The 16,965-nt window shown below is 41.0% G+C and overlaps 1 protein-coding gene across 2 annotated transcripts in view; it reads left to right on the forward strand.

The window, feature by feature from the left end:
• The first annotated feature begins 707 nt into the window (after positions 1-707).
• ppfia3 (PTPRF interacting protein alpha 3) overlaps positions 708-16,965 on the forward strand; it is a 39,426-nt gene continuing 23,168 nt past the window's right edge. For both annotated transcript variants that reach the window (XM_088339964.1, XM_088339972.1), the window contains exons 1-17: positions 708-867; positions 4,924-5,404; positions 6,951-7,052; positions 8,258-8,497; positions 8,583-8,636; positions 9,760-9,888; positions 10,018-10,110; positions 10,810-10,862; positions 10,951-11,044; positions 11,134-11,268; positions 13,267-13,350; positions 13,527-13,658; positions 14,201-14,263; positions 14,342-14,421; positions 14,589-14,751; positions 15,800-15,993; positions 16,068-16,308. In XM_088339964.1, the coding sequence (XP_088196090.1) occupies positions 5,066-5,404; positions 6,951-7,052; positions 8,258-8,497; positions 8,583-8,636; positions 9,760-9,888; positions 10,018-10,110; positions 10,810-10,862; positions 10,951-11,044; positions 11,134-11,268; positions 13,267-13,350; positions 13,527-13,658; positions 14,201-14,263; positions 14,342-14,421; positions 14,589-14,751; positions 15,800-15,993; positions 16,068-16,308 (2,196 nt within the window). In that variant the 5' untranslated portion in view covers positions 708-867; positions 4,924-5,065. The remainder of the gene's footprint in view (positions 868-4,923; positions 5,405-6,950; positions 7,053-8,257; positions 8,498-8,582; positions 8,637-9,759; positions 9,889-10,017; positions 10,111-10,809; positions 10,863-10,950; positions 11,045-11,133; positions 11,269-13,266; positions 13,351-13,526; positions 13,659-14,200; positions 14,264-14,341; positions 14,422-14,588; positions 14,752-15,799; positions 15,994-16,067; positions 16,309-16,965) is intronic.

Here is a 16,965-nt window from a genome sequence, read left to right on the forward strand (position 1 = left end):
AAAAAAATTCTGAAGAGCAGGAGGAAGTTTGGTGCCATTGAAGACTCACTATCAGTGTACATTACAATCACGGTTGGGTAGGGTTAATTTAACTTGATTACTTTCAATTACTTTTGGATTACTGCAATACCAAATATGCTAATAAAAGACAAAAGAAACTAAATATGAATAAAATTATGACTCACAACACGTGGTAAGCTTTCTCTCCTGGCTTTGATCTCTTTGATCTCCGGCAAAACTAACATAAAATGCGACAGAAACAAAATGAAAATAAATCCAAACAGCTTGCCAACATCATTTTTGCCGTTCCATGTATTCCGTTACTCCCCAAGCCTGCACAAAATTTAGTAATTTTATTTATATTTAGTTTATTTTGTCTTTTATTAGCATATTTGGTATTGGAGTAAACCAAAAGTAATTGAAAGTAATCCAGTTAAAGTAACCCTACCCAACCCTGATTACAATTTATTAGATGTTGCAATGTTTCCAACTCCGAAGGCAGTTATTCAGATTTGCCTAAAAATTCCAATAAGCAGCAGTTAAACGCAAAAGGTCTTTCAATCGTGCTGGACTAAACTGGACAAAATTTCAGTCCGTCAATCGCAAAGTGCTTCACCCGACGGGCGGCATACTCTTATTGTGATAGGCTTCACGGATGTCGACCTCTTGCAGAAGAATGGTCTTTACATACCTCCGGGTACCGTCGCTCCCATCTCGGAGGGAGGCGATGTGGATGTGGAGCAGGCTGCTAAGTAACCCCACCGAGCTGGACCCCTGGACAGCAAGCTTCTCCTTGGCTACCGGCTCAGAAGACTGATGCGGGTGGGCCACCTTATTCTCCACTCATCTCTGTGGACCATGACGCGGGTAAGAACGAAAAGCACAGCGGCGGCTCCAACGGGCCCCGGAAATCATCCGCCTCGTATTCATCATCACCGTCTTCATCATCATCCCCATCATCATCGGCAGGGGTAGCGGCCGTTCGACCGCCCAGCTGTTTTTTAGGGGCGGGAGGAGTGGGCTTGGGGTGTGGGTGGACAAGGCGTCGGCATTTTTAACCCGAACAGCCATTTTCCACCATTTTGAAATATCGCCCATGTCTTAATTAGGCCTCGTCTTGGCGACAGGATGATTGACACCTCCCAGCGTTACGCCACGTCTGGGGCCGTTTGACCAGCTCTAACCCTTCTTCCTCCTCCTTGGTTACAAGGCCACTCCTAACAGCCTTATTTTCCAACCAAATGTCGTTTATAAGGGGGAATATAACCGCCGCCAACCCCATATACGAGCCAGGGCTTGCACCTTTTCGCGCACAAGCACGAGTTCCATCATGACAACGCACGCGCCTATTTCAGTACCTCCTTAACACCTCCCTTCCCTCTATTTCGGGTCTCAGCGAATTCATCGCGATATTTCACCTTATAGCGCGCTTCCTGCATGGGGATGTGAAATAACAAATTTAAACACGCGTGGTTGTGGTGGTGGTGGGGGCTGGCACGGTGGATATACACCCATTCAAATTGCCCATCCATCCATTATCCATCCATTATCTGCACTGCTTATCCTCAGTAGGGTCGCGGGGGTGCTGGAGCCCATCTCAGCTGTCTTCGGGCAATGGGCAGGGGACACCCTGAACTGGTTGCCAACCAGTCGCAGGGCACACAGGAACAGACAACTCGCTTGCTCATTCAAACTTAGGGACAATTTGGACCGGCCAATTACCTGACATGCAAGTTTTTAGGAATGTTGGAGGAAACCGGAGTGCCCGGAGGAAACCCACGCAAGCACAGGGAGAACATGCAAACTCCACACAGGAGGTTTGATCTCACAATCTCAGAACTGTGCCGCACACGCGCTAACCACTGTTCCACTGTGCTGCCCTCAAATTGCCCAAGGCTTACTATTTTTAGGATTCCTTATCTTCCGAACTATAAGCGATCCCGAAAAACCTTAAATTGACCAGAAATTTAAAAGTATACCTTTTAATCCGGTGCACTTTATATTCTGGAATATACTGTGGATAAAACTGGAAATGCATATTAAACAATACTGCATAAGGTAACTGTTATGCCTTTAAGAAACATCTAGAGTGGTGTTCGAGTGCCATCCCAAGGTGAACATGTTAATTGTTGCTAAAATTAATTTGAAACCAGATGTCACAATGTTACTTTATGTTCTATAAAATGTATTGTTTCAAATGAAATGTATTTTTATATTTTTATATAACCCTATCTCTAACTGCTGTTGCAATTTCATGCGCCTTATATATGAAAAATATATCACAAAAGACGATTTGGGGGGATGCTTTATAATCCAGTGCTCTTTATAGTGCGGAAAATACAGGCTATCCCGAATAATCACTGTTCTGAATTTGCTCATTCACGCTCGTCTTGGGATCAAGAGATTGCAGGTTCGATTCCCGGCTCCTCCGTGTTATATGTCAAAGTGTCCTTGGGCAAGACACTGAATCCCTAATGCCCACAATAAGCAGGTTGGCGCCTTGCAGGCTGCATGGTCGCTATTGGTGTGTAAGTGTGTGAATGGGTAAGTGTGAAGTACGTTGTAAAGCGCTTTGGGAGGTCTTCATTGACTTGAAAAGCGCTATACAAAGGCAGACCATTTACCATTTAAAAAAACAGTTTATATGATTTGACCACTAGATAGCGATGCTCTGCCGTGCAACTGAAAACAAAAACAAAAAAGTAATGTAAAAACGACAGAGACTCATAATGACCAAACAGCACCATTTTTCTTTTATTTTTTTGTCTAGCATTTTGCAAAGTTTTTAATTTTCATTTTATTTATTTTTTTCTGTATCTTTTGAAACAAAATGGTGAATAATTATGTCAGCTCCCTCTGAGTGAGGTTTAAGGTATGTCAAATAAATACAAATTTTCAAAATTCGAGTATTTGAAAAAAATATCTCATCTCATCTCATTAGCCGTACCGCTCATCCTCATTAGGGTCGCGGGGGGGCTGGAGCCCATCCCAGCCATCTCTGGGCAGTGGGCAGGGGACACCCTGAACTGGTTGCCAGCCAATCGCAGGGCACACGGGGACAGACAACTCACTCGCTCATTCACACCTAGGGACAATTTGGACCGGCCAATTCACCTGAAATGCATGTTTTTGGAACGTGGGAGGAAACCGGAGTGCCCGGAGGAAACCCACGCAAGAACACGGAGAACATACAAACTCTGCACAGGAAGTCCGGAGCTGGATTTGAACCCACGACAGATTCCCATGACATGAACTGTGCCGCACAAGCGCTAACCACTGCGCCGCCGTGCTGCCCTGAAAAAAATATATTTGTCAAATTAATAGTACATGTATTTTTTATCATTCAAAATCAATATTTTTATGGAATGATGTTTATTTTACTTGTTGCTAAAAATACTCCCTGTCCCTTTATAACCACATTCTATCATCTGAGAAATTCACCTAATATGTTGTTTTAGTGATTTAGAAAAAGCAATAAACGTTTTACTTGGGTGCCATCTTGTGGAAATGTGGTGCCCAGGAACCACAAGTTTTGTCACACAAATTCCAAGGGCTAGGTTTATTAAAACGGCATATTTTTGTGGGGCTTCTAGATGATAACACAGCACATTATGAGAAGAGAATAGTTAACATCTGGCTTTTCCTGACTGAGTAGAAACGTTCTGTGTTGAAGTGATATCCAGCCCTGAATTTTGTGTACATTCAAGGTAACTAGACTCTGTTAGATACTGTACAATACAATACTGGAAATACAATATACTTGTGAGGCATTGAGGATCCAAGCATCTGAAAGACTTTGGATCTTGAAGCATGGATTGTAAATATACTGTGACACCTGTCCTGGTATTTTCTTTCTAGACACACAATTGGACCTTCTGCAATGGTAGTTCAGTTCAAAATGTCACCACGCACACGAATGATGCCCTATTGTCACATGTGTAATGTGTAAACATTAAAAGAATTGTTTAGAGAAGAAAGGCATGTCAGCACTTTGAGTTGGGTTTTGATGTAGTAAAGGTGCGATTCATGTGCTTCGACTCATATTTGCCAAACTTTTAAAACATCAGCTGGACCATCAATTGTAATTAAGTTTAAGAAAAACTGATTTCACTCCCTTCTGAAAATCAATGTATTTCAGATTTTATTGATAACGATAAACAAACAAACACACCTGTCGTGGTGGTAGGATGAAATTAAATTGACCCAACAAAAAAATGACAATGTCAGAAGAACTGAAAAAATGACGCGACAAAGATTGCTGACCACAATTTCCTTTTAAAAGGTTCAGGATTATTGGTTGAACACACCCCATTGTGGCCCTCTGGTGGTAGGAGGTATATCAGACCCTAACAGCAACTGTCCAGTGGTTCTTTTCCATAGCCCAAGTCTGATGCTACTTCTGTTGTCTTGGTTGCAGAAGTTGCTAAACCAATGAAATATTGTGACCCGATTTTCTGGACATATCTTTGGACAGTGGCTTTTGATACCTGGACTTCTACTTCATGCAGTCTACTGTCTTTTCTCTAAATTCTGGAAGGGGCTCTTTTTCTGGCTTTGCAATGTTTCCTGTCTCATTTTCCCTGTGAATGTGCTTTGAAATCTGCTCATTGAGAAATGTATTTTGTATCTTAACCTACAAATAAAGGCATTAAATGATGGTCACATGGACACTAGTGAGATCAGCTGTCCTCTCCATATTTGTGATTTAGTTTACTTAACCCAGCTGAGCGTTTTTCAAGGCTGAGGAAACACTTGCAATTGTTTTAAGTTATTTGGACAATTCAAGTGATAAGTGAAATAGCCTACCAGGATACTTTTTCATTATACTCTATGGTAATATTGTCCCTTCAAGTGTTTTATTTGCTCAAAGATTTTGTGGAAGTATGGAACAATGTACACATATGTCTTTTCTTGTTCCTCTAGGTTCTTCCTCTGTGGTATTGCTGAAGAACCTGGGCCTGGGGTCCGAGGTCCTTTTCCCCCACCCCCTTAACCTTTTCCCTTACCCTCTCGGACAACATTCCCTCTAGTTCGCTCTCTCAGGGAACGCTTAAAATTCCTCAAGATGATGTGCGAGGTGATGCCCACCATCTCTGAAGACGCACGGGGCGGAGGAAGCGGTGGCTCATCCTCGCCAGCGGGATCCGGCAGTGGCCTCGGCGGAGGTGTCGGAGCTGGCATGGGCGGGTACAGTAACCGGGACCCTCGGAGCGGCGGCGGGGATGAAGGGGGCAGCACTGGCAACCTGGAGTCGCTGATGGTCAACATGCTGACGGAGCGAGAAAGGCTGTTGGAGAGTCTGAGAGAGACACAGGACAGCCTGGGGACAGCCCACTTGCGACTACGAGAGCTTGGACATGAGAAGGAGTCATTGCAGAGACAGCTGTCCATTGCACTACCACAGGTGAAATAAAAATGTCACAATCCCTTGCACACACAAGTAAGTACTTTCATACTAACTACAGTATGTATTGCAGGGGTCCACAAATTCCCTCTGTGAGGGCCACATACATTTCCCTTTCTCTGATGAGGGGCTGGGGCCCGTTTGTAACAGAAAAATTTAGACGTTTGCAGGAGTGCCTATATGTAAAAACTGATTTGTTTTTCAAAAAGCCCCAATCAAATAACCCTTCTGGACTCTTTACAGAACAAGGTTGCTGGTTCGAACCTCGGTTGAGTCAAACCTAAGATTTAGAACATAAGTACCCATTTCCTCTTTGATCAAGGATAAGGCTAGTACCAGCTAGGTAGCCTAGATGGTAGGGCGCCCGCTCCGAGACTGGGAGGTCGCTGGTTTAAGCATCGGCTGAGTCATACCTAAGACTTACAACATTGGTACTCATTGCCTCCCTGCTTGGCGCTCGGCATTAAGGGTTGGAATTGGGGGTTTGGTCACCTAATGACTAAAATGGCTGTGCCCTGTTTGGCTGCGGCTGTATCGGCTCGCTACAGTTTAACTGTACGGGACAGGTGTATCGACATTTCGTTCTGTGTGCATGGTTACAAAGAATGACAATAAAAGTAAATTCTATTCTATTCTAGTTCTACTGTGACCCACAGTTTTCCACATATTTCTTTACAGTCGTCTTTTTTTCCTTTTTGAGCCAAAACCCTGTCTTATCTGGGATAGTTACCTCTGTTCTCTTTTGATGAAGTGATTCGAGATTTTGTCAACTCTTTTCTTAGATTAAATTAAATCAATTTCAAACAGCAATTCCCTACCTCGGTCGGCATCTACTCATCTGCTTCTCTATGATTGATTGAGGCTTTTAAGAGACACACAACATTGCACACACAATTAGATAGTGAAAACATCAGACGAGCGTGAACGCCAGTTCAGGTAAATCCAAATGTTGTGTGCGTGCGTAGCATGTGCTGCTTGTTCTCTTTGTTGACACGTCACCGTGGTTACTGGAACAGTTGCACCGATGACAATTACACATAATTGCTCAATTCGACAACAATTTAACAACAATTCAAATAGGCTACTGTCAGTCAGTCAAGGTGCTGGCGCCTTTCCTGCCACCTCCAGGCGCTTCATTTTCATGCTGAACACAAACACGCTCACTGATTTATTGCGCAATGACAAGTCTAGAAGCAACAGATTGTTTGACTTCTTTCGTCTACTACAGATTATTTCATTACCTTTTGAAATGTGATCATTTAGCCATGATTTTATCTGTCATTGATTCTGATTTTTGCAATGCTATTTGACAACAGGAGTGGCCTCACAATGTTTTTTAGAGATGTGCAATTATTTATTACAAATATATGCAGAAAAAGCATCATCTACGAGATAGATCAAAGGAAATGATCTGTTTCCCATTATATTTTCAATCCCAACCTCTATAGATAAACAATATAATAAGAGTTAAAGGGCAAAAGTTACACACACACACAAAAAATGAAATTTAACCATTATACAGAAATACCCTTCTCTTGTGTCTCAGGAATTTGCAGTACTGACCAAAGAGCTGAACTTGTGCCGGGAGCAGCTGCTGGAACGCGAGGAGGAGATTGCAGAGCTTAAAGCGGAACGCAACAACACACGAGTCAGTACCATTCTTACATTTTCCAGTATCCACTAAAATTGTTGAGCGTGCTTGTCGAGGAATGATTTTGAATTTGTTTAAATCTGATGATGGTAAATACTAATAGCTATTTGAACACAAGATGTCGCTGTATGGTGTATTGCAAATAAAAAGGACGAATACAAACTACGGAGACCCAAACTGAGCAAACACACCATATACTTACTCTTTTACCTAGCCTTTTTAGGGTTTTGGGTACCCATAGCAGCAAGGTGGCTGAGATTTGTGTCAGCTCCCTTTGGGTGAGGCTCATGTTAGGTAAAATAATTACAAAAGTTTCGACCTAAAGGTGTTTTAAGAAATGCATTTTTATGATAGTTCATATATTTTGTGCTGTTTATTCATATAAAGATAGTTTTTTAATAAATGTAGTATTTTACCACTCAGACTAACACACCCCCTTTACGTATTTATATTAATGTGAAGATGATACTGTATGCCAAACAGTATTTTTCACCATTTGAGTTTTGCAACTGCAAACTGCACATATCTGTCGCAATACACTCAAAAAAACAATTATCCTTCTTTAAAGTGCCTGTAAATGCTTAAAATTGTTGCCATGTTTAACAATAAGTCTACCTAAAAATGATGCAAACACTGCTCTTTGGTGGTTTAGCAATGCCATTGAAGTACTTCAATTGAGTTTAATGTCAGCTCTCATAAGTCTGTTGGGTATTGTCCTATGAGACGTCATCGCGCCATTCGGGTCACGCCCAAGAGGACAGGTGCACCTTACACCTGAAAGGGGCACTCTTAAATGTGTCTTAGTGCAAGGATTTTGTATTTATTTTCGGCCATGTAAAAAATTGAGGTAGCGTTTCCCAGTGGTAAATTTTAATGGGAAGAACTTCCTGCAAATGAAAATGTAAGACGCATATTACCATCATTTTACCCAACACATTTTGAGGAGAGATTTGTCTCAAAAGTATTAACAGTAAGTATTAACTGGTTCTATCTAAATATCATATGTCTCCATGATGCACACGAAAGATTAAAAATATATACGGATACATACGCGGATTTGAAAAATACCTGATTCCCACTGGATTTCTTTTTTTAATGGTACCATAGAAAATGAAAGTTTGTCTTTAAAAGTCTTTAAAAAGTGCTTGAATTTGAAAAAAGTGTACGAACCCTAAATAATAGTCATCGTCCAACTGTTGTAGCTACTTTTGGAGCACCTGGAGTGTTTGGTGTCACGTCACGAACGCAGCCTGCGAATGACGGTGGTGAAGCGTCAGGCACAGTCCCCTGCGGGTGTTTCCAGTGAGGTGGAGGTCCTCAAGGCCCTCAAGTCCCTGTTCGAGCACCACAAGGCTTTAGATGAGAAGGTTCGCGAGAGGTTGCGCGTGGCCTTGGAGCGAGTGGCGACGCTGGAGGACGAGCTGCAATCATCTTCGCAAGAAGTCAGTCCCTCGTGGTATTTGCTGGACCCTGTTGGGCCCTTTTACTCAGTTGCGTTACATTTTCTAAAATTCACTGTTGTTGTAGGTGGTTTCTCTACGTGAGCAAATCAAACGGCGACAGCAAGGACTTGATAAAGAGGTTTGCTCATCTTAAGCTATACACAAAAAATAGGGTTTGGATTTTACCACAAACAACCAAAATGATTGGCCTACCAAACTAGAAAAAAATCGAACTGCTACAATGAAAGCCCAATACTCGTGTTTATGGTGGATCTTGGTCTTTAAATCCAAAACCTTGATTTAGTTTTGTAACCTAATTGATAACATATCCAGGCCTGAAACCTTAGTTTGATTCTGCACCACTACTTTCTTTTTTATCCATGCTTTAAAATCCCCAATTCTTTTAAACTTAAGCCAGCCATGGAATGTCAATTTGATTTATATCCAACTCTAACTAGACTTTCAGTACTTAAAACTAATTCAGCCTCGAAACTGTTTTGATACCGAAGATTGATTTGAACTTGTACTTTATACTCGCTATTCTTACTTGAACTTCAGCATTTAAAAAAAAATCACTTGCAATGTTAATCTTAGTTTAATGTCAAATTCAGTTTTGAAACTTTAATTCGATGTGATTATGATTTCTTGAAACCCTAATTCCCCGTTCGAAATACATTTAAATATTTATCATACCGATTGAATCCCGATACGGCAATTTAGGGCTGATCCTCATTGGCAAAGGCATCCTACAATGAATCCTGTACTATAACATTTTTTACTATTTCCAAAGTAATAATCTAAAGGTGTACAGTAATTCCTTGTTTCAACACGGTTCACATTTCACGGTTTCATTGCCTTATGGATTTTCATCATGTATTGTGTTCTGCATTATGATTGACTAAACAGTTGTTTAGAGAGTAGGTACTGTTAACAATTATATTTAAAAATGTCCACAGGTACAGTCTTTTTTTGATAAAGAAATGTTTGGACCTGACAAATAGTGGTGTTGTTTGATTTCAATGTATTGTAGAGTATTCCAATGTATAAAGAATGTAAAATTAGTAAAGGTTACTACTTCAGGGATTTCATGTATCATGGGTTATTTTTGGATCGTAAGCCCCCTTGAGAAACGAGGCCTATTGAAACCTGTGTCAACAGAGGTTTTTTTTTTGATGGAAGGGTCCTTGGCAGTATGGGAATTAGATCCCTTGCCCCTTTTGGAGATTATAAACTTGTAAAGTATGTTATCCCTTCTGTGCCAGCGGCTTCCCAACGGGCCTTCGTCCATCTTGAGTGATGGTGAAGTGGACCGACAGCGTGAAAGTGAGATAGAACGACAGCGATCTGAGTTGGGCCAGCTCAAGGAGAGATTGGCGCTCATGTGCAGACAAGTACTATACACACCATTCATGAAATCATTTGCTGATCATAAAACTGTCTATACAAAATAGTTTAACTGTTTATTTTATACTACTGTTAGGTAGAAGTTTCACTGACGTGTTCTTTCTGTGACCTGTAAGGTTGGTGAGATTGAGGAGCAACTAACGTCAGCTAGAAGAGAACTGACACGGTCAGAGGAAGCCAACCACAAACTACAACGAGACGTTAAGGAGGTAACTTTACACTTCATAACATATTCCGACACGTTATAAACCGTTCTTTTAACCATTGTTCAAAAGCACAAGTTTCCCCTTTTAAATGCCTCATTCAAAGTACTCAGATTATCCCTCAACCTTATTTAAGTGTCTAACCTTGTCTTCAGACTTTTACCTGAAACTTTTCTTTGAAACCTTCTATTTTTTTTAATCAATTTGAAACCCCTAAAGCTTGTTTGAAACTATAAGCAAGTCAAGATACCCCATTCATGCTTTAAACATAAATTTGAAGGCAAAAACATGATTTGGAAAAACCCTACCCTTTACATCATGATTTGATTAGTTTCCAGACCTAATGAAACCTTCATTGAAACCTTAGGCCTGATTATGTCTTGCAGTCCAAACCCAGAATTTAAATACTTTTTGAAACACGAACTAAACCCTAAAAATGTCACCTTTGTTTCAACCCATTTGAAAGATAGTTTTAAAAAAGGACATTTTGTGCAATCCCTTACACTTTTTTTAGCCCTTACCTTTTCTTCAAACATAAATCGAACCCACCGAGCTGGCAATTAAACCTTAATTAGAAATTCTAACCCTGTATTGAAACCTTAACTTAAGTATGATACCCAAGTCACCATATTATAAAGAGCATTTGAGTAATTGGGCTGTAAATTACGATATGCAATCATGACATGATGTCCCTTTTTGAATCAGGCTCTGTGCCAGAGGGAGGACATGGAGGAGAGAATCACAACACTTGAGCGCAGGTTCCGTGTTTAAAATTTGATTTATTTATTTATTTATTTATACTGTACTTGAATTTCATCCTCACTGACGCCTCCCTTTAACATGCAGGTACCTGAGCGCCCAGCGGGAGGCGACGTCTCTCCACGACATCAAAGACAAGATTGAAAACGAGCTGGCCAGCAAGGAGTCTCTCCATCGTCAGGTAGAGAAAGGAAAAGAATGAAACGAATTCCCATGAGCATGCATGACTCCATTCTAATGCTGCATGCAAATTATACGACCCATTAACAGAGCGAGGAGAAAAACCGTCAGCTTCAGGAGCGCCTGGACGACGCCAAACAGAAGCTGCAGCAAACCCTGCAGAGGGCAGAGACGCTGCCCGAGATTGAAGCACAGCTGGCGCAGAGGGTGGCCGCCCTTAATAAGGTATGAATGGAATGATGAAACAATAGATATGTTATATCCAACACCAGAGAGGATGTCAGAATTGTGTCAAATATCCTTAGAAAGCCTACATTACTACTATTTGTCAAAATATTTTACATAAAAAGTAACTTACAGAAAAATGATCCGATGGGAGCATTTAAAAGAATATATTGGATTATTATCTACGAAAGTGATTTTTAAGTGGAAGTCAACTCAACAGCACCTCAAATGCCCAGTTCATTCTTTGCGCAATTTCACAGTCCCCCCTCTTCGCCTCAAAACATTTTCTCCTAAGATCTATCCAAAATAAGTAAGTCAACCTTTTTGACTTAAAAATGGTGAATTTCTCCAAAAGGAGATTTTCATGCCTCTGTTAGACTCCAACATTAATTTATACCAGTGTTCATATACTCCATGTAAATAATATATTTGCTGCTGTGTCTCTGTTTTGTATTTTTCTTTTGTAGAAGAAGAAAAATATTGGTCTATTATGTTCCTCCCATTACCTTTGGTCACAAGCTGTCGGTCCAATCTTTAGATCCCATTAGATAGCTACCAACGCCAGATTCAACGTATGGTGTCCTGGGGCTGTTGCCTTAGAAATATAGAAAATATGAGAACAATAATTATTCAGGGTGGACACAGAATAGAGCTGCTGATCTGCCAAGTTCAAGATCAGCAAGCTTAGATAGATAGATAGATACTTTATTCGTTTTGGATGCTACCTGAATGCATCCCCAGAAAGCTATTCTGGGCTTGACCAGTCAGAATAATTGATTTTGGGCCTAGAAACGCCTTGAAATCGACTCAGACTTAAAGGAAGCGATTGGGGCAAAAGATCTCTGTGATTCCCTGCCAAAACCCCTGACCTTCAGCCGGGCTTCAGATAAACAGTAGGTAATAGGCCAATGTTTAATTTTCCTGACTATCAATAATGTAGTCCATTTTTTGTATTAACCCTTGTGTAATGTTCATGCTGTTGTTACTCAGCCAGTGTTTGTGGGTCTGATTGACCCATCACATTTTGTGGCTTAATGCTTCACAATCAAACACTTTATGTTCAAATACTGAACAGATGTTTACCTTATCCCATTTACAAGCAGTATAAACTATATATCTTGTTGATATTTGGGATCCACATTTGTGAGGTCAAATTTAGGAGTTATTATTTTAGGAAATCAATATATACTGATTGCTACCCATACACTGCAATCCCTGTAAAAACATTTTTCCTTATTATATGTAAATACTACGTTTGAGCCTGTGTTTTTCGTCAGTCATTCTTTGTGTGTTAAAATGGGCCCAAAGGGACAGGATATTTATAACCAACACAAAAGAAGTTACGTTATTTCCCCAAAACGTTTACTCTTTGGTGGTGGGCTGTCAGAAAGACAAACCGCGCGGCAAACATCTTAAATGCACACAATTACCTTGATACGTGTTCGGGCAAGATGGATGGATGGCAGTGTGCTGATGTGTTTCCTTTACTTTCACTTCCATCGTCCTGGTGGTCCACCTTTTACTCTATTTTCCTCTTCCAAAAATCTCCTCTCCACTTTCTTCTCACCTAATCTCCTTCCTCTTAAAAATTCTTGTGCCTTGTTTATTCCTGTCCTCTTCATCATTATACCAGCTCAGTAGCCTAGATGGTAGGGCGCCCGCTCCGAGACTGGCATTAAGGGTTGGAATTGGGGGGTTTGGTCACCTAATGACTCCTAAAACATCAGTTGGGTCTAAAATGGCGGCGCCCTGTTTGGCTGCGGCTGCATCGGCTCGCTACAGTTTAACTGTACGGGTCAGGTGTATCGACATTTCGTCCTGTGTGCATGGTTACAAAGAATGACAATAAAAGTAAATTCTATTCTATTTCTATTCTTCTATCTCATCTGTCATCTAACATCATTCAATCATTTCTTACTACCATCTTCGTCTTCTCCTCTTTGCCCATTTACTTCTTCATCATCTTTCCACTCATCACTCTTTCTCACCTATCTACAGGCCGAGGAACGTCATGGTAACTTTGAGGAGCGGCTACGGCAGATGGAGGCACAACTGGAGGAAAAGAACCAGGAACTGCAACGGGTGAGTACACTTAGCTTGGCCACTCCATCAAAACCCTCACACCATACAAAGGCGCTCCAATTTTCTAAAGGAGTAGATAGCAGTCTCTTTTTGAACACAATACTTTTTATAAGTGCTTTTACCTGCACGAGTGTTTTAAATACCTTGATCCTCTTTTTCTTCTGCCAACCCTGAAGGCCAGACAGCGTGAGAGGATGAACGATGAACACAATAAGCGTCTATCAGACACAGTAGACAAGTTGCTGTCTGAGTCCAACGAGAGGCTTCAGCTGCACCTCAAAGAGAGGATGGCTGCATTGGAAGAGAAGGTGAAATCTTACTAGATGAGCACCCTCATCGTGGATGTCATTTTCAATTTTCAATGGATGTAGAAACATTTCTGACTAACAACACAGTTTTCATTTGTGACCACATCATTCAACACAACTCAGAGGAATCAATAAGCGATTCTTTGGACTCCAAAGATTAGGATTAAAATCACCACTAATGATGCTATTATCTAGTGTGACATTGTCTTGTGTGATATTGTCTTTCACTTCTATTGAGCGTAATTTGTATTTGAGATGCCATCTTAAGTCTTTGAATAGCATGTGTGCAATCATCTAGTTTGTGTGATTGTTACACCAATAAGGTCCATTGAAAGGCAATGGACACTGACATGTTTACCTCTAATTTATTTAAGATATTCACATGTTAGCCACGAGTGAACTAGCTCGTTTGATAAATCAATCTCACATAAAAACTGTACAACTCAATTGTCAAAAAAAGGAAATTAATCAATATTTTTCTTAAATGGACTTTGGCATCGTTTTAAAGGTGAGGATTAAATATCTGAGGTCTCGTGTTGCAGAACGCTCTTTCTGAGGAGCTGTCCAACATGAAGAAGATTCAGGATGACCTTTTGGCAAACAAGGTGAGGTCATGTGACATTTTCCTCAAAATTTGTATTCAGATTTTTGCACCGACTTTTTTTGTGTTTTCCACGAATTAGGACCAGCTCATTGCGGAACTGGAACGCCTGCAACTTGAACTTGATCAGCTGAGAGCCAGACCCGGAGGCTATTATTCAAGGTGAGAAAAAAAATCCCTTCACTACCAGTTTGTCAAAATTCATATTGTACTTACATTCTTTTTGACACATATGTCTTTACATCCCATTACTTCATTCCTGCCTACGGGTCGATATAACAAAACCTTTCCGCTTTCCTATCTTGGGTCTCATCTTTCCGTTCCTGTAGTCGATCTTTGCCCGGCAGCGCCTTGGAGCTGAGGTACTCCCACGGGGGTGGCTCCCTTCCCATGGGCTCCACCACTCACCTGGACTCTTTTGGGAACGCTTCACTGGGTGGCAGGCGGAGCCTCCGAGCCCGTTGGAGCACAGCAAGGGAGGACGCCACCAAGGTATGTTTCAAGATATACCTGTGGGGTTTTCTTTCACTTGTTTTTTTCTTTTTTTCATGTTAGAAACCAGCCTCAGTCGCTACAGTGGATTATAATGTATGAACCAATAAGGATTTGTTATTTTAGAAATCTTTAAAATTAAAACATTACAACAAAAAGTCTGAAGTGGAAGTCTTGATCTAACTGGTGACAGCAATAGTGCACATGTAAAAAGGTCCTCTAAAGTAGAAAAAGGCCTTATCCATAACACTTTACAAACCCAAAAGCTCTGACAAGCAGTGATGAATAAAACTCCAGAAATAGGGAAAATTAGGTACTTAAAGTATAGTCCAGGTAAAAAGCCTTAATCCAACATGGCCAGCTGATTAAAACTCACACACGTTTTAGAAAGTTTGCCCTCACAAAGGCTTACTAAGAACGAAACACATTGGTGTTTTAATCAACTGGCCACATTGAATGAAAAGCTTTTACCTGGAGTATATGTTGAGTGCCTAAGTTTTTCCTTTATAGGGTTTTGCACCAGATGCCAATACTGGAGTGCAACATACAAAAAACATTTTTGAAGAAATCAACAATTCTGTAAAGCACTCCTACAGACTGCGATTAGCAGTTATGAATAACTGTGTTTATTTAAAATATTACACCAATAACTACAATTTAAGATAATTTGTAGACTTTTATTCATTAGTTAGTCCTACACCTCCTCACCAGCCACCTTGTGTGTAAAACATGTTTTCAAAACCATCAGTTCTGACAAAAATCCCAAAGTGAAACCCTTAACAAGTCAAACACCCGACCAATGCTGATGTGTTCCAAGTATTTTCACATTTTTATCAGATAAGGGGAAAGAAATAAAAATCTTGTTCTGGCTCCTGTCCGCACCCTGCACAACCCTTTGTGCAGCAATGTGTGACCAATTTCACTGATGTAACAAATGCACAAATATAACACCAAGACTCCTGCAGGAACTTTAACTGAAAAAAATACATGGATCAAATGAATCAATACTCATTTCATGGTTTGTGTACGTACAAACGTATGTTTGCAGTACACAGACTGGGAGACAGGGGCGCTGCTGGGATCTGGATACGAGCATGGCGTGGACGTGGTGTGCTCAGATGACGATGATGATAGAGACCATCGTTTCGGGTCCGAGCTTCTATCACCCAGCGGACAGACGGATGTCCAGACGCTGGCCATCATGCTGCAGGAACAGCTGGAGGCCATCAACAAGGAGATCAAGTAAGACAAAAGCCTTTGGGGTTTTCATCTTCTTGAAATGATGTTAAGTTATGCTCATGTATCTCCTGTGCCAGGCTGATCCAGGAAGAGAAGGAGAACACAGAGCTCCGTGCAGAGGAGATTGAGAGCCGCGTCAGCAGTGTAGCCTTGGACAGTCCTCCCATCCCGCCTTCCTCGCTTGGGAGAGATGGCGCGGGACGAGGTTTCATTCCGTCCTCCATCACCTCTTCCACTTTGGCCTCGCCATCACCGCCCAGCTCGGGGCATTCTACCCCGCGTTTGCCACACTCACCAGCCCGTGAAAACGACAGACAGGTGTGCGAAAAATTACTTTCCGAACTATAAAGGGCACCTAAAAAAACAAATGAGAAATATAAAAGTGTGCCTTATATACCACAAGATACGCCAGACAAGGAAATGCATACAGTAATTATATGTATGCGCTACCACACAAGGTTTTACGGCAGTACCGTACTAAATCAACGATTATGCAATGGTTGATCAAATCTATAAACATCGCTGGCCAAAATTGCAAAACATTGCATGCAACGGGAATAAAACCCGAGTAATGGCGGTAAGAGTGCCGACACATTATCACTATAAAACTAGTGGTAAAATTGATATACAGCAAGGCATTAGACCTTATTTAAATTTCACACTAATTTTACAGTGCCAGGAACATTGATTTGCCTAGCGCATTCCGATAGCTTAAACAGTCTCCCCACTTTTTCACCAATGAATGTTAGAGAATAGAGAAAACAGACAATCTTTCAACAAAACATTCATTTACGTATGTATACATAGTAAAGTGAGAGGTTATTGATACACAGGTGTAGAAGTGGAGAGACTGTTTAACCTATCAGAATGTACTCTGCAAATCAGTGTTTTTTGGCACTGTGAGTAAAAATAGTGTGACCCTGTCGTATGTTATTTGTACCAATGGCGTTCTAGTGTTAATGTGTCAGCGCTCTC

Source organism: Urocampus carinirostris, chromosome 1, assembly GCF_059441175.1.
Source record: "Urocampus carinirostris isolate Australia breed hairy pipefish chromosome 1, RoL_Ucar_1.0, whole genome shotgun sequence".
Lineage (NCBI taxonomy): Eukaryota > Metazoa > Chordata > Actinopteri > Syngnathiformes > Syngnathidae > Urocampus > Urocampus carinirostris.